Source organism: Hyla sarda, chromosome 1 (assembly GCF_029499605.1).
Source record: "Hyla sarda isolate aHylSar1 chromosome 1, aHylSar1.hap1, whole genome shotgun sequence".
In the NCBI taxonomy this organism is placed as follows: Eukaryota; Metazoa; Chordata; class Amphibia; order Anura; family Hylidae; genus Hyla; species Hyla sarda.
The window spans coordinates 356,409,770-356,435,685 of NC_079189.1; the positions used below are offsets into that span (position 1 = coordinate 356,409,770).

The 25,916-nt window shown below is 42.1% G+C and overlaps 1 protein-coding gene across 3 annotated transcripts in view; it reads right to left on the minus strand.

Annotated features, from left to right (window-relative positions):
* The window catches only part of KDM4C (lysine demethylase 4C), a 459,478-nt gene that overhangs the window by 390,203 nt on the left and 43,359 nt on the right, over nucleotides 1-25,916 (minus strand). For all 3 annotated transcript variants that reach the window (XM_056521848.1, XM_056521837.1, XM_056521858.1), the window contains 2 exons: nucleotides 23,867-24,042; nucleotides 20,686-20,800 (listed from right to left, as the gene is read on the minus strand). In XM_056521848.1, the coding sequence (XP_056377823.1) occupies nucleotides 20,686-20,800; nucleotides 23,867-24,042 (291 nt within the window). The remainder of the gene's footprint in view (nucleotides 1-20,685; nucleotides 20,801-23,866; nucleotides 24,043-25,916) is intronic.

Consider the following 25,916-nt stretch of genomic DNA (forward strand, 5'->3'; position numbering starts at 1 on the left):
CATTTGTTTTGTACTTCATAGTACAGCCAAGATTAATGATAACACTTTAGACCTTTACATATAAGCTTACTTGACACAGGTTAACTCTTAAGTTCAATATTTCATTTGATGCATTAGATAAAAGGTGCAATTAACATTAAATGAGATAAGCAAGCAGCAGGATACTGCAAACACAGAACGTACAATAATACACTCAAGTTAGACTTCATACGTTTTGCCTTGACATTTATCACACAATGACCAATCTACCATCTAAATCACTGTTATCTATGGAGGAGAAAAAAAAATTGCAGGTCAAGTAGTGAACACATCAATATTTCAGTCCTAACAACAAGGATACCGGTAATGTCCATCTACCTTATCTTCTACTAGGTAGAACTAACCCCTAATCCCAGCCACAAAAAAAAATAAAAAATAAAAAACGAAATGCATGCATCATGTTTTTTCTTTACGCTCACTTTGCGTATGCATTTTTGTTTCACACTGGCTAATTTGAGCGGAATTTCCTCATGAGGAAATGCATGTCGGAAATTCACGCTGTGAACATTACCATGTGTGAATGGGTATTCCACAAATTCGCTCACACTGCGGAATTTCAGCCGATGAAATTGAGCCGTGCAAAGAAAGAACATGTTCTTTTATTAGTAATGTAGTTTAATAATGTGTTTAATAAAGTGCATGTGTGTGTTTCACTATTTTTTTTTACACTACTACTCCCAGCATGGAGCAGTAGTACCTGTGCTAATAGACAGATCTCCCCCGGGTGTCACTCCTGACACCAGCTGCAATTGTCCTGTATAATGTATAGATGCGGGTGGCTTACTCACATCAAGATAGGACGATCGCATAGGGTAGCAGTAGTGACACCCGCTGTGTTCTCAACTGCAGGTACTACTGCTCCCAACATGGAGCACACTCTGCTCCATGCTGGGAGCTGTAGGACCTGCATTAATAGACAGATCGCTATGGGGCTAAAAAAGTAAAGTGAAAATAAAATTAAAAAAATTAAAAGTAAATAAATAAAAATGATGATTTAGAACAAAAACTAGAAAAAATTTTGTGGTCCCTGCCCATTCCCGAAAATTGAAAGACAAAAGAAAAAAAAAAAAAATATGTTAATTTTTAAACAGGGATCAATTGATGTGGGCGGGCAGGGACCTAAAAATGTAGAAAGGGGCCATTTAAATGTAAAAATAACATTTTTATAATACATTTTTTTATTTTTTTTCACTAGTAATGTATTTTAATATTGTGTTTAATAAAGTGTGTGAGAAGTGTGTGTGTTTCACTTTTTTTCCAAATTTTTTTGTAGTACTACTCCCAGCATGGAACAGGCTGTTCCATGATGGGAGCTGTAGTACCTGTACTAATAGACAGTGTCACTCCTGACACCCAATACGATAGTCCTTTATATTGCAGAGAAGCAGCTGCTTTCTCCTGCGCTTGCATCTCTGCACTATACTCCAGCCGGCCAGATGGCTGGAACCAATCACACCTCTCTGCAGGAAATACGAATAATAGGTATATATACGGCATATACTCATACTATAGTGCGACCAGAGAAGAGCGTCCGGCTGCCCGCATCTACAGTCGTGGCCGTAAATGTTGGCACCCCTGACATTTTTGAAGAAAATGAAGTATTTTTCACAGAAAAGGATTGCAATAACACGTTTTGCTACACACATTTATTCCCTTTGGGTACGTTCAGACAAGCGGATTTACAGCGTATTTTATGCTGTGGATCCGCCGCTGAAGGACCTCTGTATGCTGCCTTTACATGTGCCTGCTCAAAGCTGCAATGAGTCACTACGTGCGGACACACTGAAGCGATGTGCGAGTCACCGCACATGCGCGGTGTACTCTCACACATCACGGCTCGCTCCCCCTGCTCTAGAAGCTAGGCCGCGAGCTGCCGCAATGTGCGAGTATACTGCGCATGCCCGCGGAGACTCGCACATCCTAGTGTGTCTGCTCGTAGCGGCGTATTGCCGCTACGAGCAGTCACATGTAAAGGCAGCATACAGAGGTCCTTCAGCGGCAGATCCGCATCGAAAATCCACTCGTCTAAACATACCCTTTTTGTGTATTGGAACTAAACCAAAAAAGGGAGGGAAAAAAAAGCAGATTGGACATAATGTCACACCAAACTCCAAAAATGGACTGGATAAAACTATTGGCACCCTTTAAAAATTGTGGATAAATAAGATTTTTTTTTAAGCATGTGATGCTCCTTTAAACTCACCTGGGGAAAGTAACATGTGTGGGCAATATAAAAACCACACCTGAAATCAGATAAAAAGGAGAGAAGTTCATTTAGTCTTTGCATTGTGTGTCTGTGTGTGCCACACTAAGCATGGACAACAGAAAGTGGAGAAGAGAACTGTCCGAGGACTTGAGTACCAAAATTGTGGAAAAATATCAGCAATCTCCAGAGATCTAGATTTGCCTTTGTCCACGGTGCACAACATTATCAAGAAGTTTGCAAACCATTGCACTGTAGCTAATCTCCCTGGGCATGGACAGAAGAGAAAAAGTGATGAAAAGGTGTCAACGCAGGATAGTCCGGAGGGTGGATAAGCAGCCCCAAACAAGTTCCAAAGATATTCAAGCTGTCCTGCAGGCTCAGGGAGCATCAGTGTCAGCGTGAATTATCCGTCAACATTTAAATGAAATGAAACGCTATGGCAGGAGACCCAGAAGGCCCCCACTGCTGACACAGACATAAAAAAAGCAAGACTTCATTTTGCCATAATGAACTTAAGCCAAAATCCTTCTGGAAAACATCTTGTGGACAGAGGAGACCAAGATAGAGCTTTTTGGTAAAGCACATCATTCTACTGTTTACAGAAAACTGAATGAGGCCTACAAAGAAAAGAACACAGTACCTACAGTGAAATAGGGTGAAGGTTCAATGATGTTTTGGGTTTGTTTTGCTGCCTCTGGCACTGGGTGCCTTTAATGTATGCAAGGCATCATGAAACCTGAGGATTACCAACAGATTTTGGATTGCACTGTACAGCCCAGTGTTAGAAAGCTGGGTTTGCGTCCGAGTTCTTGGGTCTTCCAGCAGGACAATGACCCCAAACATACGTCAAAAAGCACCTAGAAATGGATGGCAACAAAAGTGCTGGAGAGTTCTGAAGTGGCCAGCAATGAGCCCAGATCTAAATCCCATTGAACACCTGTGCAGAGAACTTAAAATTGCTGTTGGGAAAAGGCGCCCTTCCAATAAGAGAGACCTGGAGCAATTTGCAAAGGAAGAGTGGTCCAACATTCCAACTGAGAGGTGAAAGAAGCGACTGATTTCAGTAAATTTTTTCCAAAGGGTGTGCAAACAAATATTAAGTTATGGGTGCCAATAATTTTGTCAAGCCCATTTTTTGAGTTTGGTGTGACATTATGTCCAATTTGCTTTTTTTGTTACTTTTTTGGTTTAGTTCCAATGCATACAAAGGGAATAAACATGTGTATAGCAAAACATGTGTTACTGCAACCCTTTTCTGTGAGAAATACTTAATTTTCTTGAAAAATGTCAGGGGTGTCAACATTTACGGCCATGACTGTACACATTGTACAGGACAATTGCATCACAACGGGGGTCAGGAGTGACACCCACTGCGATCTGTTTATTAATGCAGATACTACAGCTCTCAGCATGGAACAGAGTGTGCTAAGGACAGATCACAGCAGGTGTCACTCTTGACACCCGTTGTGATCGTCCTATCTATTGCAGAGATGCGAGCACAGGAGAAAGCCGCTATCATCTATACATTATACAGGACGATTGCAGGGGTATCGCTAATGAAGACATTTGTTATTTCAAATTGAGTCAAAGTTTGGATTCTCTCAGAATCAAATTTTTCATGAAATTCGGAACAAATTCGACATCTTCCGATTAGATTTGCTCATCTCTAGTTACTTTCCCTCTATGGAGAGCTCTGGCGGTGATTTATCCTATTCAGATTAACTGTTGGAGGAGAGTCAGGAGGCCGATGTGTTAACAACATTTCAGAAAAATTTGAAACATGAAAACATGAAGAAACATACCTAAATCAATCTTTTTGTTTAAAGCCTGTCAATTCAAGTAACTGGCTAAAAATTACTGTTCCTTAAAGGACAACTGTAGTGGTCAAAAATCCCTGCCCAAATGTTCCCCAAACAAAAGTTATACAATTCAGTCAATTAGTCCTATTTACCTATATGCAGCCGTTTCTGAGATATTAGAGTTGCCAGCATAGCCCAGTAGTCCTGCGTCCGTCCCCTATTCATTACATTGCAGCCGCCATCTTGGGGACGGAGATCTATTCCTCCCAGCAGTGTTTGTGCTCCCCCTAGCCTCTGTCAGCTCCTCCCTGCTTATGCATATGCATGAGCGGGTGCTTTCTGAGGCAGCCATAGGCTCATCCTCAGAAACGCCCCTATCTGTAAGATTCAAGCAGGGGGAGAATGAGGACGTCCACAGCTCCTCCCCCCTCCCCTGCTCTGTCTACATAGGACCTCACTTATCACGGGGAGGTTTCAAGTTTTCATGGGGGAAAACACAGAGCAAACCACAGAGCAGGGAGGGGAGGACGTGTGTGTGGAGGAGACATATTACACTGCAGGGGCTGGTGGTGTATAGACTACAGGGAATAAATATCATACTGGAGATGATTCTGTGTGTGAGGGGGGGGGGGGGGAGGGGGACTACTGAATGACATGCTGGGAGTTGTAGTCCCTGTTATGTGTGTGTGTATGCCAGTGTTTCCCAACCAGGGAATGCTGGGAGTAGTAGTTTTGCAACATCTGAAGGCACCCTGGTTGGGAAACACTGGTGTATGAACTACAACCCCCAGGAGACTACAGAGATACAATATAGGTGTTGGTGAACTACAACACCAAGGAGACTACAGAGGTACAATAGAGGTGTTGGTGAACTACAACTCCCAGGAGACTACAGAGGTACAATAGAGGTGTTGGTGAACTACAACTCCCAGGAGACTCCTGATACAATAGAGGTGTTGGTGAACTACAACTCCCAGGAGTCTCCTGATACAGTAGAGGTGTTGGTGAACTACAACTCCTTTATACACAAACAGCAGAAAGCTGACAGGGCATGCTGGGATTTGTAGTCTTGCAACAGCTGGAGGCACCACTGGAATTCCCAGCATGCCCGAACAGCATATAAAATAACTGGGCATGCTTGGAGTTGTAGTTGTGAAAAAGATGGAGGGACCAATATCAGGACAGTTTTATAGACAAACAATTATGTTTTTTTACCATTTTTACTTTCACTCTCCACTCTCCAGTGCCCACACTACAGTGAGCACGGAGGCAGCCTGCTTCATCACTGGACAGGAGCCAGCATGGGGAGGGGGAGATGAGCAGAAGGGGAGGGAGATGTGGGCGTTACAATATAATAATTTGCTCGGGGGGATAGAACAGGGGGAGGGCAGCAGCTTACAGGAAGTAAGCACAAGGCATGATGGGAGATGTAGTTTTATTTTCACTTCTCCTCCGTAATTCGTGTGCTGATAACGGGAGAAAGACTGGGCCAATTTTGATGGGGGAGACATCGTTGGAAAGGTCTTTCAAAGACCTATTAGATGAGTTTTTTTGCCCAGCATTGCAGATGTCCTTTAAGGCAACTGCAATAGGTGAGATTTATGCCCAATAGGAAAAGAGGTCCATTTAAACGGCATTACAATCCACATGGATAACTTTATCAATTATAGAACTTAATTTATCGTCTATGCTCTTCTGTGCTCTTGTGGATATTTCTGTATTGGTCACTAGAGTGAGAAAGCACTTTTGTTCAATTCAAACCCTAAACGTTATACAGCACATTAGGGAAATGCATGACACTAATCTATCAGTGATTAAGGGGTACTTCACCACATTAAATCTTAGCAATATTGGATAAGTGTGTGATGGCGGTTGGTCTGACCGCTCGGACACCTCAAATTTATTTCACAGAATGCTTTGTTGCTTCAAAGTGTTTTTAACGCATATCTAATCTTGTTGTTTACTGTCTGCTCCACATCACCGATAGGTGGGTATATATCCCTAATGATGTGCAGCACAAGATGAAGTCTAATGAAGTTCAGGGCGTGAAACAGCTGTAACGTAATTTTTTTTTTTTTATATGTGTGCCTATTGCATTGTACTGCACCTGTATAATTGGAGTGGCGAGTGCCATAATATTTCCACTTTGTTAGCACTTGATGTTTACTTTATTTCATGTATATGTTGAGCACAAACCTTATCTACATTCTTGCAGTTGATACCTATATAGATATTAGGGGGAAAAGGGCTGAATACCTATGCAGAGTGCCAGCTGTGTGTTGTATCTTTTTACAACTACAAGTGTTGTTTGGGCTAGCTATGACCTTGGGACTACATTTTGTTTATTAAATTTACTATACCCACGATAGGGTAATAAATAAGGTATAAGGTAAATTCTTAACCCCTTCAGCACAAAGCCCATTTTGGCCTTGAGGACACTTAAATTTTTGAGTTGTAAATTTGTTTCTACCTCACTTTTTAAGAAGCATAGAGTGACACAGAGAAAGAAACAGTGACACAGACCGACAATTACAAATTTAGCAACTTGGGGAGTTTGGGCAGAATGAAAAAGGTGACAGGTTTCCTTAAAAATCATTCTGTTAAGACTTAATTTTTTCGTAATCCCATGTCAGTTTTCCTATGATCGGCTAGGTGGTGTGCCAATCATTTAATAAAGAAAAGTCAAGGCGGGCACCACAACCTATCCAGATACAGTGCTTTGCATAAGTATTTATCCCCTTGAACTTATTTTATCATGGTATAATCACAGATGCTAATGTATTTCATTAGTATTAACCCCCTTTACTGGGGAAACTCCTAACAATGATCTTAGGCAAACCATTGCTTTTGGTTAAGTCACATAATTAGTAAAAAGTGACCATTGGTCTGCAAATCATCATAACAAATACACCTGTTATGTTCTGAGAGCTTTACTGAACAAACAGCAGCATGATGATCAATCAAAGAGCTCAAACAGGTCAGAGATAATGTTGCAGAAAAGTGCATTTATTTTTGGAACTCTGAGCAGTGTACCACTGCATATTACTCCGTCGCAAATCTCTTATCCCCTAACTAAAGCGGCAGGGACCCCCGCTATCTCTGGCATGGCACCCCGTCATTCGGCACACGGGGCGAATTCTGCTCCGTGCCCAATGACTGGCAATGCGGCCGCTGCGCCCCCTCCATTCACCTCTATGGGAGGAGGCTCGATGGCTTTGGAAAGGGGATAAGATGTTTGTGGTGGAGTACCCCTTTAAAAGGTCTAGTTTGTCTTGTTACCCTTAAAAGAGATATGCAGCGCACAATTACTTTTCCCATAAAGCAGAAACAAAAGTTATATAACTTTCCAATATACTTGAGTTTTCTCTCTTTCACAGTTCATCTGTAATTCCTTCCTGAGCTGTGTACAGGAAGCTCAGTAGTTCTTCCAGCTAGTGTGAATTCCAAGCCCATAGAGCTGCATTAAGCAGCCATACTAGGCTCAGAACGTCACTATTGCCCACAATGCAACAGGAGGGTTTTCTCCCTCCCGTCACCCTCCTGCTCCAGCCTGACGAGCCGCCCCTTATGAATATTCATTACTTCATTATATGGCCATCCCTGATATGCTGAGCTTTGCAGCCTCCTGTATCCCCATTGTAACCCCCCAGCCAGCTCCGAAAAACCTGATGCATTCTTTATGCAAGTATAGTAGGTACAGTCTGCAATCTGTGTGCCTCCAGCAGTGGCAAATCTACAATTCCCAGCATGCCTGGACAGCCAAATTCTGTCCAGGCATGCTGGGTGATGCAGTTTTGCCACCACTGGAGACACATAGTTTGGAGACCACTGTACATGCTATACTAGCATAAAAAATACAGGCGGGGATCAGGTTTTTCAGAGAAGATCACGATCACCGCCGGCATTCTTTATGCCATTTTATAGCATGCACAGTGGTCTCCAAACTATATGTCCCCAGCAGTGGCAAAACTACTACTCCTTTGGCTGTCCGGGCATGCTTGGAGTTGTAGTTTTGCCACTGCTGGACAAACAACACTGTATAACACTGATTCCCCTGCAATGATAAGCCTGCCCCCGCCGCATAGCAGGCAGTGCTCATTACAATATTGCCGTCTGTATGCCCCTCGTGCGCCCCCTCTGTACTTTTCTAACAGGGAAGCGACCAGCCTGCTGACTCCCGACAGGGGAATCTCTGCAGGGCAAGTCAAATCCCCTGCCGAGAGCCCTGACTTGTCACATGGTCCGGGCAGAGATTCATTCCCCACTGGCCAGGGAGCGAGCGCTAATGTCGCCTGCTTCCCTGCCTGATAAGTGAAGATAGCAGCGGATCTCAGGAGTGAGATCCGCTGCTATCTGTCCCCCTCTGTGATGGTACTACAACTCCCATGATGGTGGTTGTAGTAACACCACAGCGCTGAGGGAAGGCAGGAATGGCTCCTGCACATCCCTCGGCTGCAGGAGTCTGTTGCAGCACTTGTACTACAACTCCCATGATGGGAGTAGTAGTACCAGCACAGAGGGACAGCCTCCAGCTGTTGCTAAACTACAACTCCCATTTTTTCCAGGCAGACAAAATGATATCTGGGAATGATGGGGGTTGTAGTTTCAGAACGGTGAGCCTCCAGCTGTTGCTAAACTACAACTCCCATCATTTCCAGACAGCCAAAGACTGTCTGGGAATGATATGGGTTGCAGTTTAGCACAGGCTCCCTGTTTGGATTCCCTGTTTTTATGGGCGTCCTCCCCAGGGGAGAGCACCCAAAATGTACTAACCCTTTTTTCGTGTTTTTCTTTTCTTCTCGTTTCAGATACATGTATGCAGAAGACTACTTCAGATTTGGTGGACTACGTCGATGACCAGCGTTTACATTACGTTTGTCGGGGAGTGTTTTTGGAATGACATTTTTTATAACGTGTTGTGTTTTTTAATTTTTATAGGATTAGTTGTGGAAGCTGTCTTAAAGACAGAATCCATTACTAAGCCAGGGCTTAGCATTAGCCCCAAAACCAGCTAGTGCTAACCCCCAATTATTACCCCAGTACCCACTGCCCCAGGGAGGCCGGGAAAAGCCGGTAACAACAGGCCCGGAGCATCAAATATGGCTCTAGGGCCTAGGTGGTAACAGGCTGGTATTAATTTAGGCTGGGGAGGGCCAGTAACCATGGTCTTCGTCCACCCTGGTAACGTCAGGCTGTTGCGGTTTGGTTGGTATTTGGCTGACACGGGGGAACCTCACTTTATTTATTTTTTTTTTTTTTTTTTTAAAGGCATAGGGTTCCCTGTATTCCATTCTCAGCCAGATGCCAACAAAGCAGCAACAGCCTTATGTTACGAGGGTGGGTGAGGACCATTGTTACTGTGAAATAAATGAAACTAAAAATGTGGGGGGGGGGGGGGGGGGGGAGAACAACACACACGCACACACACACACAAACATACATATATATAGTCATGGCCGTAAATGTTGGCACCCCTGAAAGTAATTCTCACAGAAAACGGTTGCAGTAACACATGTTTTGCTATACACATGTTTATTCCCTTTGTGTGTCTTGGAGCTAAAACCAAAAAAGGAAGGGGGAAAAAAAAATGCAAAATTGGACATAATGTCACACCAAACTCCAAAAATGGGCTGGCCAAATTATTGGCACCCTTAACTTAATATTTGGTTGCACACCCCTTGGAAAAAACAACTGAAATCAGTAGCTTCCTATAACCATCAATAAGCTTCTTACACCTCTCAGCCGGAATGTTGGACCACTCTTCCTTTGCAAACTGCTCCAGGTCTCTCTTATTGGAAGGGCGCCTTTTCCCAACAGCAATTTCAAGATCTCTCCACAGGTGTTCAATGGGATTTAGATCTGGACTCATTGCTGGCCACTTCAGAACTCTCCAGCGCTTTGTTGCCATCCATTTCTGGGTGCATTTTGACGTATGTTTAGTCATTACCCTGCTGGAAGACCCAAGATCTCAGACCCAGCTTTCTGACACTGAAATCTGTTGGTATTCCTCAAATTTCATGATGTGTGCTTTACCAAAATGTTTTATCTTGGTCTCATCTGTCCACAAGATGTTTTCCCAGAAGGATTCTGGCTTACTCAAGTTCACTTTGGCAAAATGTTTGTGTCAGCAGTGGGGTCCTCCTGGCTCTCTTGCCACAGAGTTTCATTTAATTTAAATGTAGACGGATAGTTCGTGCTGACACTGATGCTCACTGAGCCTGCAGGACAGCTTGAATATCTTGGGAACTTGTTTGGGGCTGCTTATCCACCATCCGGACTATCCAGCGTTGACACCTTTCATCATTTTTTCTCTTCTCTCAATGACCAGGGAGATCAGCTACACTGCCATGGGTTGTAAACTTCTTTATAATGTTGCACACTGTGGACAAAGGCAAATCTAGATCTCTGGAGATGGACTTGATAACCAAAATTGTGGAAAAATATCAACAATCTCAAGGTTACAAGTCCTCAGACAGATCTCTTCTCTTTCTGTTGTCCATGCTTAGTGTGGCACACACAAAATGCAAAGACTAAGTGAACTTCTCTCCTTTTTATCTGCTGCTCATCTAGACCATTTTTGGAGTTTGGTGTGACATTATGAACAATGTGCTTTTTTTGTTTTGTTACAATACACACAAAGGGAATAAACACGTGTATAGCAAGACATGTGTTACTGCAATCCTTTTCTGTGAGAAATACTTCATGTTCTTAAAAAATTTCAGGGGTGCCAACATTTACGGCCAAGACTGTACAAACACACACACACACACTATATAATATATTCTATTATATAGTGTGTGTGTGATTTATCATACTATACCAGGGGGTTGATAATTCTTGTGTGCATTATGTAAAACACAATAAATCACTTCAGAACGGCACTTTGTAACACCACATGTTGTTGTCTACTCTATAGTCACAGTGGAGAAAAAAATTGTGCAAAAGATAGAGATATATATACATAATGAATATACATCTATCTCTTGCACATTTTTTTCTCCACTGTGACTATAGAATAGACAACAACATGTAGTGTTACAAAGTGCAGTTCTGAAGTGATTTATTGTGTTTTACACAAGGCACACAAAAATTATCAACCCCCTGGTAAATGCAAAAAAAATAAAAAAATAAATAGACTTCAAAACTCACTTTTCAAAGACAACAATGATAAATCTCCATCATAGTGTTTTCTCAGCTGTCTCCAGCAGTGGCAAAACTACAACTCCCAGCATGTTGTTTTGTTGTAGTTTTACAACAGCTGGAGGAACCCTGTTGGGAAACACTGGTGTACTTTTAAATCCACTTGCTGTCCCATCAGAAGCTCAAACTATTGTTCTGCCTCCCCCGACTACTTTACACTGCAGCTCTTCTCCATCACATCATAGTTAGGCCCTTTTCACACTGCTGTTGTGCTCAGTCGCTAATGGCAGTCAGACTCCCTTTTTTTTTTTTTTTTTTTTTTTTTTTTTTAGCCTTCGAAGGCCGTTAGACTGGACACAACAACGGGCAACAACGTTGCCATTATCTTTGGTGGCGAATAGCAGGAGAAAAAGACTGCTATTGCAGCATACTTTTTCCGCTATTCTCCTAATAGGCGTCACACTGCTGTGTCATAACAGCAGTGTGAAAGTTACGGTTTGTTGCCTGATGTGCTCCTGTCTTTCTAACGGCAACAGCCTTCAAAAGGCTTAAAAAATAAATAAAAAACACACAATGGGAGCCTGACGGCTATTAGCGGCTGAGCACAAGGGCAGTGTGAAAAGGGCCTAACTATGATGTGATGGAGAAGAGCCGCAGTGTAAGGCAGTCGGGGGAGGCAGAACAATAGTTTGAGCTTCTGATGGGAAAGCAAGTTGATTTCAGACTACACCAATGTTTCCCACCAGGGTGCCTCCAGCTGTTGCAAAACTACAACTCCCAGCATGTCCAGACAGCAAAAGGCTGTCCAGGCATGCTGGGAGTAGTAGTTTTGCCACTGCTGGAGACACCGTTTGGAAAACACTATTCCATATTTACTACAATAAACAATGCTGGTACGGCTTATGATGAAGCTGTGGGCTTCTGCACCTGCACTCAACATATTACAGCAGTGGTTCCCAAACAGTGTATCTCCAGCAGTGGCAAAACTAAAATTTGACAATTCGGGGGTCACTATGCAAGCAACTGAGCATGCATCGTGCCATTTGCACCAGTGACTCGGAGGGACTACCTGCCTCCATCTCCACTGCATACTGCCACGGTGTGTCTGGGTCCTCTGTCTCGCCTTCCTTATAACCCTCCAGCTCCTCTGGCTGCTCCTGCTCCTCCTCTCCTGTCTGATTACTAGAAACACCGGCCATCTCATCCAAACTAAACTGTGCTCCGCTCTGCCCCTCATCATCCTCATCATCCTCCTCCTACTCCTCCAGTTCAGCCCCCACAGGACTCATGTAGCCTTGAGATGTAGGCGCAATGTCTCCATTGCCGTGACCAGCCATGCTTTCAATCATTTGTTGAAGGAAATGTAGGAGTGGAATTACGTCGTTCATGGCGTAATCCAGGCGACTCACAAATAATGTGGCTTCCTCAAAGGGCCTCAGCAAATGACAGGTGTCACGTATGAGCTGCCACTGGTTCACAGGGGAGTACTCCTATCTGCTTGGATCATCAAGAAATCGGTGATGGCTTTTCTTTGTTCGTATACTCTGTCCAACATATGGAGGGTGGAATTCCAACGTGTAGCAACGTCACAAATAAGACTATGTTGTGGGATACCGTTCTGACGCTGCAGCTCAAGGAAGGTGTGCTTGGCCGTGTACGAGTGGCTGAAGTGCATGCACAGTTTCCTTGCCATTTTCAGGATGTTTTGCAAATGGGGTGAAGACATGAGGAAGTGCTTGACAACCAGATTCAACACGTGTGCCATGCAGGGCGCATGTTTCACACTTCCTTGTCGCAGCGCGGACACTATGTTCTTCCCATTGTCGGTCACCATGGTCCCCATTTCCAGATTTCGTGGAGTAAGCCATACTCCGATTTCTTTACGAATGAACTTTAGCAGTTCCTCCCCTGTGTGACTCCATTCGCCAAGGCAAACCATGTGAAGAACAGCTTGAAACCGCCGTGCCCTACACACATGGTACGATGAAGGGCCACCGAGATTTGGACATGCAGTGGAGGCCGAGGACACGGTGGAGGATGAGGAGGCGGTGTCGCACGCTGTAACAGGACCAACTGCCTGGGAGCGAGAGCGTGGAGGAGAAAGCGGTATGACCTGTCCAAGTTGCTGTTGTGGCTGTGCAGGAACCACATTTACCCAGTGGGCCGTAAAAGACAAGTATTGTCCCTGCCCGTAGTTACAGCTCCACACGTCGGCGCTGCCGTGCACTTTTGAACACACCGACAGGCTCAAGGACTGGCCCATCTTCTCTTGTACAAACTTATGCAGGGCTGGTACTGCCTTCTTCGCAAAGAAATGACGGCTTGGGACTCTCCACCTCGGCTCAAGCCTTCAATTCTCTGAAAGGTGCAGAGTCCACCACTTGAAAAGGGAGGGACTGCAACACCAGCAACTTGGACAGAATCACATTCAACTTCTGCACCATTGGATGAGTGGGTGCATACTGTTGTCTCTTGGACATGGCTTCGCCGATGGATTGTTGGAGGAATGGCTGACTAAAAGCGGGAGAAGCAGGAGCGACAGAAGGAGAGTTTGACACACAGCTCTCTTCGGCTGAGGTGGTGGAGCCTTGGCTGGATGAAGGAGGGAGCGGATGGCCACTGGGTGATGCAGCAGGCTGGACCACTACATCGGAGCCACGGTTCACCTTCTGCCGACAGATCTTGCATGTGGCTACGTGAATCTCCTCCGGATGCCTTATGAAAAGCTTCCACACTGCCGAGTATCTGATTTTCCCACCCGCAGTCCGCACTATGACTGCTACTGGCGCCGTCTCCAGGAACCCCTGTTCCACTACCTCCCGGAAAGGTAGGCTGCCGCGAAGAAACATCATAAAGAACATCATAATTTCATAGTCTGGTAAATTATGCACGCCGCAATACCAGATAGGTTTTTTGTGTTTTATTTGAACAATGGGAAAGCGGAGTGATTTCAACTTTTATTAGGGTGAGGATTTTTTTTTTTTTTTTTAAAACATTTTTCTGGACCCCCTAGGGGCCTATCATTAACCATCTTTAGTTGGCTTACATAGATCAACATAATGCGATTGCATTACATTGATCTATGTTTTCAGCGCTATATTGCTTAGGTCTGCCGAGGACCAGGAAAGACGAGCAAGTCCCTGTTCTTCCCCAGCAACCCATCTGCAGGCTGCGATTACATCGGTCCCCAGGGATTACAGACAGTTACACGGCACGGCATTTAACTATTTCAATGACGGACATTGGAGCCAATTCCGATGTCTGTCATTACCGGCATATGTCAGCTGCTGATAGCAGTGGGAAACTGCAAGTTATGACGTGGACCCACATCATATTCCCCATCATCCGAACCATGACGTACCAGTAGGTTATAGGTCGGGAAGGGGTTAAACCCTCAGCGTCTCAATGGACCAAAAGTTGTGGTTAATTCATCCTTTTTTTTAAGCTAGAATGCAGCTGGTACCAGTGTTTGGTGTTGAGACTATACAGGTTTGATTATTGATGGCATTATTAGGCCATGTTCACACTGACAAATTTCCAAATGGAATTTGTTCTCAGTGGGATTCTGCTGCACAGTGAACATGGTAAAAACATTTGATGCAGAAATCCTCATTACAATTTGAAATATCAATTCTTTCAGCAAAATCTGCTCAGAAATGCACTGCCGTCTATGGAGGCACCACATTTTTGAGTGGTTCTAGCCATGACATGTTCTGCTGGCATCTGCTGTTTTAAGAATGTGCACTGCAAATTTTCTGGCCAGACATTTCGCAAAAAATCTGCCATGTAAACTTAGGGTTCCTGGTTGTATGGACTATTTGCAATACATGTTGTATTTGGGATTGGTCTTTGAAGCCTGACTAAGGTGCAAAAATTAGCAGAGAATGTTATATAACACCTTTATACACCAGTTAAATTCCCTACTGCTTAAGCAATGCTACTTAAGTAGTACTTGCTGGTCTAGTATGATGTTATTGCATATATTTTTTAAGTGACCAATAAAGCCAATCACTTGCTTCAAAATTGTTGTTTGCATGCTCACAGTATAACAGAGTGTATGTATATATATATATATATATATATATATATATATATATATATATATATCTCCTTAAATACCACAAAACTAAAAAAGGTGTTAAATATTTTAGCCATTGTCCAAGTTATTTCACTTTTATAATACATTCTAATTAAAAAAGTTATAAAAAAAAAAAAAAAGTTCAACTGATGCACCGAATTTCACAACACAAACAACTAAATTGAAAAAAAACAACAGGTTTCTATAAAACTATAGATCGTGTATGTCTCAAACTCTTTACAGAGAATTTAGCATATTCTTATTAGGATACACATACAGTACACATCCGACTGCCTCCTGATAAATTCATTCACTTTGATTTGAAAAGACAACAACAGCAGAGTATATCTCCACTGTCAATATGTACACACCCACTTCAGAGATTGCTTGCCGTCTGTGGCTTCTGCGTTTAGATAAATGTTTAGAAAAGGAAAATTCCAAAATAGGTACTGCTCAAGAATGACATTCATTATGCAAATACATGTCTGCCTTAAATAAAATGAACACAGAAAAGCATCCCTTGAACGTGTCTTCAGAATGCATTCAATATACTGTATATGCAAGAGAGCCACCTAGTGGATGAAAACAAATGTACCTTAAAAGGGAACCCATCAGAAAAATACTTCCTTTAGATCATAATAGTTTACTTAGTACCAAATTAACTTAGAAAATACAATTTATAATGTCATATTTCTCATTTTATTTTTGTATCTTAGAAAACTGGGTGTTTCTAAATATTTATTAGTGAATCCACCCCTATTAAAACAATGCTCTTTTTGTACAATGAACCTGTATATAGAATCTCTTTCCAAGTTTTCTGTAAATAACAAAGCTGAGACAACTTGTCCAGTACTTGGGATCTGTGACACTGACTGGACAAATCCTGAGTACAACTTAATCTAAAATCAGAATATACAATGTATACTGTACAGTGGGTCAGAGTAGATTTTTAAGACATTGTCCTTTGCCATATCTATGACCCCAAATCTTCTTTAGGAATAAGCAAATTCATTCTGTTAGCAATAACTATACAACAATCTGCTGGGGATCTAGACAGATTTGCTATGAAGTAATTTTCGTCAAGGAAGCCACTAAGGTAACAGAAGACAGTGTCTGCTAGTGCTTGTCGATTCCTTCCTGTTTGCTGTCAGCACCACGTTGGGACTTGTGGAAACAGAAAACTTGTCTTTTTTACTTATTTTTCTCATGATTTTGGAATGCTAAAGAGAGTCTTAAAAAGCTGAATATGGACAGAATATCCACTTAGGAGAGTAGTGGTAAGCCATTTTAGACCCGAAAGCAACAGAGCTAAGGGGCTCAATCTATGTATCAACAAGCATAAAAACCACCACCTAATGAACATAAGAAGAAAGCAAACACTGAAGATAGGTGCACACCAAAAATTTTAACAAATGTGACACTTTATTGATAAAAAAAATAAAATAAAAAAACACACATGGAGACTACACATTTAAAGTCAATTAAAAGATCTGTTCTGCATTGAGCTGATCCACAATCCATCTATAGAGCCATCTGCTTACAGCTGTTACACTGTATAAGCCAGCGGCATAGCTGTCAAACAGCTGATCGGTGTAGGTGCTTGATGTCAGCACCCCTCCAGCCTGATATTAATGACCTATGCAGAGACCCTAATCTCCTGAATCAAAAATCTGCATTTAATGTTTATGTTCCATAATTGATTTTGGAGACACTATTTTGTACATTTTGTCACTATACACCACCTCTTAATCCTTAGTTTTCCCATACACCCATTTGATTTAATGCCACTACCGTATTTTGTCCTGGTAAATTAGAACATACCAGTGGGAAGCGACCTAAACGTAGTCACTAGCAGACCCCTTCCAGGCCACTAAAATAGAGGAGGTCCACTGCGGTAAGCCACATTATGCATCAGTATTCCTTTCTTGGCTAGATGCTGACAGATTGCTGTGACATCCTGCTTAGACGCAGTGTGACCTAAGCTTTACTGGATGGAGTGGGCTTAGCTCCTCAGCCCATGCAATACTTAGTTTATGATATTATTATGTACATTAATGTCAGTCCTTTCATCTGCTCCACAACAGATCATAAATGGAGGATATTTATAAAAGAAAGGCTGAGACTTCACCTCTTTTAAGATCCACTCCTAGCTTTTTATTAAATAACTGCAGTTAAAAGCCTAAAAGTGTGAACACATCATAAAAGCAATGCTACTAATCTCAGCTTGTTACCTGTATGAAAGACAAGAACTGTTCAAGAATGTCAGTGACAAGATTGTAGACCTACACAAGGCTGGAATGGGCTACAAGACGATATCCAAGCCGCTTGGTAAGAAGTTTACTACAGATGGTGTGATTATTCATAAATAGAAGAAACACCTAAATAACTGTCACTCTCCCTCAGTCAGGGGCTCCATCGAAAGATCTTGTCAATGATGTCAAGGCAGTTGGGACCTTAGTTGCTGAGAAAACAATTGGTAACACACTGCACTGTAAAGTACAGAATTCCTGTAATGCCTGCAAAGTACTTAGATCCCCCCCCCCCCCCCCCCCCCCATTTGCGAATAATTGTACCAGCTGTAGTAAACTTCTCACCAAGCTGCTTGGAGATGGTCTTGTAGCCCATGAAAGTCTTGTGTAGGTCTACAATCTTGGAAAGCTCTATGGTCTTGGCCATGGTGGAGAGTTTATCTGATTGTGTGATTGCCTCTGTAGACAGGTGTCTTTTATACATGTAATACGATCAGATTAGAAGCACTCTCTTTCATAGAGTGCTCCTAATTTCAGCTCATTACCTATATTAAAGACCCTTGGAGCTAGAAATCTTGCTGACCAATAGAGGATCAAATACTTGTAATCATTTGATCTCACTGAGTAAATAAAAAAATCTATTCATAACTTATTTAAAATGCATTATTCTGGATTTTTTTTTTGTTCAGTCTCTTACTGTTTAAACATACCATTAAAATTACAGACTGACCATTTATTTGTCAGGGAACAAACATACAGTCATCAGTCTACCCCTTTTAACCCCTTGGGGAGCGAGCCCATTTTGACCCTAAGGACCAGAGCAATTCTGACCACTGTCACTTTAAGCATTAATAACTCTCAGATGCTTGTACTTCTGAATTTCATTCAGAGATTGTTTTTTTGTGACATATTTTACTTTATGTTAGTGGTAAATTTTTGTCGATACTTGAATCATTTCTTGGTGAAAAATTCCAAAATTTCATGAACATTTTGAAGCTCTCTGCTTGTAAGGAAAATGGATATTCCAACTAAATTATATATTGATTCACATATACAATGTTTACTTTATGTTGACATCATAAAGTTGACATGTTTCTACTTTTTGAAGACATCAGAGGGCTTCAAAGTTCAGCAGCAATTTTCCAATTTTTCAAGTATATTTCAAAATCTGAATTTTTCAGGGACCAGTTAAGTTTTGAAGTGAATTTGAGGGTCTTTATGTGAGAAATACCCCATAATGGACCCCATTATGAAAACTGCACCCCTCAAAGTATTCAAAATGACATTCGGAAAGTTTGTTAACCCTTTAGGGGTTTCACAGTAATAGCAGCAAAGTGAAGGAGAAAATTCAAAATCTTCATTTTTTACACTAACCTGTTCTTGTAGACCCATATTTTTTTATTTTTAAAGGGGTAAAAGGAGAAAAAGCCCCCCCCCCCCAAATATGTAACCCAATTCCTTGAGAGTAACGAAATACCTCATAGGTGGATGTAAAGTGCTTTGTGGGCGCACTAGAGGGCTCAGAAGAGAGGAAGCGGCAATGGGATTTTGGAGAACGAATTTTGCTGAAATGGTTTTTGGGGGTCATGTTGCCTTTTAGGAAGCCCCCATGGTGCCAAAACAGCAAAAAAACACAGCACATGGCATACTATTTGGGAAACTACACCCCTCAAGGAACGTGACAAGGGGTGCAGTGAGCATTTACACCCCACTCGCGTTTGACAGATCTTTGGAACAGTGGGCTGTGCAAATGAAAAATTACATTCTTCATTTTCACGGAGCACTGTTTAAAAAAATGTGTCAAGACACCTGTGGGGTGTTAAGGCGCACTATACCCCTTGTTATGTTCCGTGAGGGTGTAGTTTCCAAAATGGGGTCACATGTGGGTATTTTTTTTTTTGGCGTTTATGTCAGAACCGCTGTAACCTGCAGCCACCCCTGCGCAAATCCCCAGTTTAGGCCTCAAATGTACATGGTGCGCTCTCACTCCTGAGCCCTGTTGTGCGCCCGCAGAGCATTTTATGTCCACATATGGGGTGTTTCCGTACTTGGGAGAAATTGCGCTACAAATTTTGGGGGCTTTTACTCCTTCTGAAAAGAGAAAGTTGGGGTCTACACCAGCCTGTTAGTGTAAAAAAAAATGTAATTTTTTACACTAACTAGCTGGTGTAGCTCCATACTTTTCATTTTCATAAGAGGTAAAAGGAAGTAAAGTATGGAGCTACACCAGCTAGTTAGTGTAAAAAATTACATTTTTTTTTACACTAACAGGCTGGTGTAGACCCCAACTTTCTCTTTTCAGAAGGAGTAAAAGCCCCCCAAAATTTGTAGCGCAATTTCTCCCGAGTACGGAGATACCCCATATGTGGCCCTAAACTATTGCCTTGAAATACTACAGGGCTCTGATGTGAGAGAGCGCCATGCGCATTGGAGGCCTAAATTAGGGATTTTTTATAGGGGTGTACCCAGATGCAAGCGTTTCACTTACCTCCTCCACCAAAAATAGTGTACGTCAGTTTTCCCCAAACAGGGTGCCTCCAGCTGTTGCAAAACTCACCACATGCCTGGACAGTCAATGGCTGTCCGGCAATACTGGGAGTTGTTATTTTGAAACAGCTGGAGGCTCCGTTTTGGAAAAAACTTCCAACGCCAAGCATGCTGAGACTGTCCAAGAATGCTGGGCGTTGTAGTACTGCAACATCTGAAGGGCCAGATGCTACAGAACTACAACTCCCAGCATGCCTGGATAGTCTGGGTATGCTGAGAGTTGTAGTTTTGCAACATCTGGAAGGACAGTGGTCTCCAAACTGTGGCCCTCCAGATGTTGCAAAGCTACAACTCCCAGCATGCCCAGACAGCCAAAGGCCTTGGGTAGTCTCAAGACCCCCTCAGGCATTTACCTGCTGAATGATTTCTGCAGGCATCCTGTTACGATCCCTGTACGGCTAGAGGCGGGGATGGAAATTCCCACGGGCGTCCTTAAGTACCAGGACGCAAGGGTGTATCCATATGCCCGTGGTCCCCAACACGTTAAAAGTGGAGAAAGGACTGCTATGGGTGTAAACAAAAAAAAACTAAAAAAGATACAAAGTTAAATGAAAAAAAAATAAAATAAAAAACACATCTGTAGCAAAGAACACCATTCCATTTTTTAAGTGGTTATAGGAAACTTACTTCATCATAAAGGCTTCCATTGACATCTGCCCCATAGATTGGAGCAACAAATGTTAAGTTTTTCCAATATTTACGCTCCAAATCTTCATAATCCATGTATCTTGGAGTGCAGTATCTGTAATAATGTTAGCAAAATTTTTTTAATCATATTATGTTAACTTTTAGCAGAGTAGAATACAATTCAAAGCATTTAACACTAAGAGGACAATGAACATTCTAAAACAGAAATGCTTACAATACTACAAAAAGGCCGAGACCAAATTCTTGACATTATTTGCAAAGCAAGGGTATCCTATTAATGGGGTCACCCATTCTGCATTAGACTATAAAGATATTGTTTGATCACGTCTGTAATACAATACCCCACTTCTGTATTGCAGTGTATTCTGAGAGTAAGTGTTCACGGGTGAACATAAAATAGCAGACCTGAGGCCCAGTTGCTACGACCGCACATCAGCACCTAATGATTCTGTCCCATGAAGGGTCACAGAGGGAGTCCACCCTCACTGTAAATGAAGGATCCCAGACATATAAACAAGAACCAGCTAACACCTGTGCAACCAGTACCAGTTAGCAACCATCATAAAAATATATATTGGCAGATAATACTTCCTGTAGCATCTGCTAAAAAGCTAATCGCACAAACACAGTCCCAGATACCGACACTACCCACTCTGTCTGAACAAAGCTACATCCAAGGTTATTATAAGGCTTTGTGGTGCTGTATCCCTCTAGCGTTGCTTAAATGTACAGTCCCATAAGAAAAATGTATAAGAAATGAGGGCAGCGACTCACCAACTCCTCTTTGGTTCTTTAGTGTGTAAAAAAAAAATTGAAAACGAACTTCAGCACGATTACACTCATTACAGACGCTCTGGGCTAGGTAGCTCAGTGGTTTATCCAGCATGTCAATCGGGTTACAGCTGTTTCCCCGCAATTGCTGCGCTTCAACAGACCTGTGAGCGTGCTGCACTTCGGCACTGAAGTACCCACCTCTTTGTGACATCAGCATACAAAGGTATCTATAATTATACAACATAATACAGTGCTTCTATAAGACTATCCCCATTTCTATCTTGTCATTTAGACCTAGCATACCTTGCGCATTAGTTCTCAAAATCCATGTTGCTTCTTTTCTACACAGTTCTTTTTGTCTGTCCCTCCCATCTTCAACATTGACCCTTTCAATCCCGGCTGTCACCTGATTGACATGATGGATTAGGCAATGAGCTACCTAGGCCGGAGCGTCTGTAGTAAGTGTAATCGTGCTGAAGTAAGTTTTCAAGTTATTTTTACACAATAAAGAAGAAACAAAAAAGGAGTTGGTGAGTCGCTGCCCTAATTTCTTATGCATTTTTCTTATGAGACAGTGCATCTGCTAAAAAGGTAAAGGCTGTGGGCACATTTGCACAGATTTATTTTTTGCATAAAATGAAGCAATTTTCCAAATAGTCCTAATGATAAATGTCCTATCATTTGGATGCTTATCGGAGAAAGATTAAGTAAATCCCGATCTGACAGAATTGCTGCTATCCCAGTGTTAGAGGTAACAGCAGGATGGGGCAGGATATTAGAAAGTGGGGAGTGGAACCTTGGAGGGCAACTCTCAATGGCTGGAAAGAGAGAGAGGAGAGAGCAGACACAAGACAGTCTGCTGAAGAGAATACTAAAGAATGCCACAAAAAACTGTCTGAGAAGCCATAGCATTTCAGTGGAAGAGATGGCACCACAAAAGAAAAAAAAAAAAAAAACCTTCACAAAATGTATGAAAGCTTTCTGTCTAGGACATACCATCCACATGGTGGGTGGCTACAGGTACGGCCCGCACTTCCAGTCAGAGAGGAGCTCACTATCAATCATCACTTTGTGCTGACTGTGGTCTAGAGTTAATGCGCAACTGTCACTAGTGTTTTACCCCCCAGACTACCCACATGAGCTTACTGTTGTGAACACATGTAATGCAGCCATACCTTTGGTTACACTTCTGGCTACTTTAGCCATGCGAAAATCATGTTTGGATGCCGGTCAGCAACAGTCGGACAGAGCTGGCTCCTGCCAGCTAAAACCTCTATGAGCCTGCGCTCGCTCCCTGCCTTTAGCAGAGCGCAGGCGCACAGAGGTTTCAGCCGGCAGGAGCCGGCGCTTGCGGGCTATGGTAAGTCACAACAGAACGCACGCATGTACTGAGGACCTCTGTCTCTCTGACAACAGTCCAAGCGGTGATGTAGGGAGGATTGGCGTGGTGGCCATATGGGCCACTTTTTTTTTTATAGTTTTAGGATACGTTGACATGTACCTTACTTGCTGCAGATTTCATGCACTAAAACCTGCAGGCAAATTTTATAGCATACAATCAGCGAGTTTCTGTGCACAAAATCTACACTCATACACTGCCTAAAGTGCAGATTTCATGCACAAAAACTTGCCGATTAACCGCCATTAAATTAGAAATTCATGAGTGAAAGTTATATGTGAACATACTCTAATGGGTGGGTGGGGGGGGGGGGGGGAGGTAGAAGACATAACCATTGAATGTAAACTTTGCTGGAGGGTCCAGGATTAGAGTCATTAGATTTGGTAGTGTGCCCTGAGAACACATTTTTCCCAGGGGTGCCTAAATGTGAAAAATGGAACACTATTTAAAAAAAAAAAAAAAAAAAAAAAAAAAAAAAAAAAAATTGCTTATTTTTGCCTGCACAGCTTCAACGAAGAAAAGTAGAGAAACTTATTTTGACCCATTAAGGGTACGTTCACATGTACAGGATCCTGCGCAGATTTGATGCGCAGGATTTGTAACTGCAGATTAGAAGCTGTGCTCAGTCATTAAGTTTACATTGAAATCTGCAGCAAAAAATCATGTGCATCAAATCTGTGAACGTACCCCAAAGGGGTATTCCGCACTTAGACACCTTATCCCGTATTCAAAGGATAGGGGATAAGATGTCTGATTGCAGGGGATCCAAGGGGCGGGCCTGCAACATTCTGTTCCAGGTGCTGCTCCAGTCTGAAACGCTGGGTTTCTGAGACTGAGATGTGACATCACTCCATTCCCCCTTGTGAGGTTACACCACACCCCGTCCATTCAAGTGTTTAAGAGGGGGCGGAATACCCCTTTAATACAAAGCATGTAAAAAAAAAATGCACATAACACTCATTTTGAAGTGACAGACTTTTCACATACTTATCACTATTGGCAAGTCTTCTGAACTCTTTTACAGTCATCGGCTTTTTCTGAATATTGTACTGTGTGAAGAGACCAGACTGGCCTGTGACCATCTGCTGGATTGGCGCAGGGATGACAAGGTCATCTATGTCATCATAATGCCTCTTTGGCTTCCATCCCTTTGGAGGAATCACCTTTATTTAAAAAAAATAAAAAATAAAAATTATTCGATTAGTTTGGAATTTTTTTTCTTTTTTTAAATAAGCACATACTAAAAACCGTTTTGCATTTATTTTCTTATATTTTTATAATGGACAATAAATAAATAAGGTTATGTTCGCAGAAAGTTTTTTGGGCTGCACTAAAAAACAGAAATTAACAGCTTGTTTACCTGCACTAATTCAAACACGCATGGTTATAGTGCTGGTGGACAGGATTACAATGACGAATTACTCACTCAGATCTGTGATCTGGTTCTGGAGATACACACTACTTTAGCCCCTGTTGCAAAAATGTTAAATTAACCCCTTTGTGCAATAGAGGTGTGAGACAGTCTTCTGAGCTTCCCTGTCTCAGTCCTCTCTGCTCCCATATGCCTGCCCACCGCATCAATATTCATAGAGTCTTCACCCAAGGAGAGCCTTGACCGCAAGGAGGGCCTATGTAACCAATGAAGGATTGTCCATGCACCAAACAGCCTGAGCTCATACAAAAGAATTCTGTAGGGGAATATAACATCCTCTTAAGGAGCTATTCCAACTTATAACACTTAGTGTCAGATCATAGGAGATCCAAAAAATCTTGCTTTGGAATGAAGCATCACTTTTCACTTGCATAACATGAGAAACATTGCCGCACATCCACAACTTGTACTATGATCTAACTTGTACATGTAAGTTAGATGTGCGACCATGTTCTGTTTCTCTATTTCTAAATTACATTTGTATTCTGTTCCCTCATTTATTTGATTTTCCCATGGCCAGAACTCCATCCACCATGCTATTGTGCTTTGTCTGTGGGGTGGCCCAGGCAGCAATGGGGCTGCCTGGTCCCTGGGTCATTCCACCAGTGGGCTTGGTGATGCAAAGGTGGTGGTTGCTGCCCGAATCTACCCCAGTGCTAGTTAAGGGACCCGCTGTTATCAGGTGGCTTTGACGTTTTGGTCAAAAAGGTACACTAACAACTTGTCAATTTCCTAAAATTATGTTAACCCCTTAAGGACGAAGCCCATTTTGACCTTAAGGACAAGGCCAATTTTTGTTTTTGCACTTATGTTTTTTCCTCCTCCCTTTCTAAAAATCATACCCCTTTTAAATTTTGCACCTACAGATCCATGTAAGGGCTTGTTTTTTTGCACCAATTATACTTTGTAATTACATCATTTAATAAAATCTACTGCAAAACCCCAAAAATATATATTTGTGCAGTGAAAAACAAAAACGGCATTTTGTAACCTTTGGTCGCTTTTGTTTCTACACAGTGCAATTTTCGTTAAATATGACACCTTATCTTATCTAATCTATTCTGGAGATCCATACGGTCACAAAGATATCCAATTTATGTAGGTTTTGGTTTATTTTGCTACTTAAAAAAAATATATATATATTTATAACTACATGCACCAAAATGAGTATGTTTAAAATGGTCCTATTTTGACCCCCTATATCTTTTTTTATTTTTCTGCGTACGGGGCGGTATGAGGGCAAATTTTTTGCGCCATGGTCTGTAGTTTTTATTTGTACCATTTGAACGCTTTTTATTGTATATATATACCTACTATTTTGGACTTTGGTATTTTTTTTTATGTGTACACTATCGTCTGTGCGGTTTAGCTAACCTTACATTTTAGTAGTTCGGACCACATATGATTATTTTTTATCACATTTTATTGAAGAAAAAAAATGGGAAAAGGGGGGCAATTTAAACTTTTAGTAGGGAAGTGGTTGTTTTTTTTTTTGTTTTTTTACAGGCTTGGAGCAGCAGATCGCCGAACAGACAAAGAGGCATGTGAGGACCCTCCTGTCCTCCAGTAAGCTGATCGGGACATTTCGATTTTGTTGCGATCGTC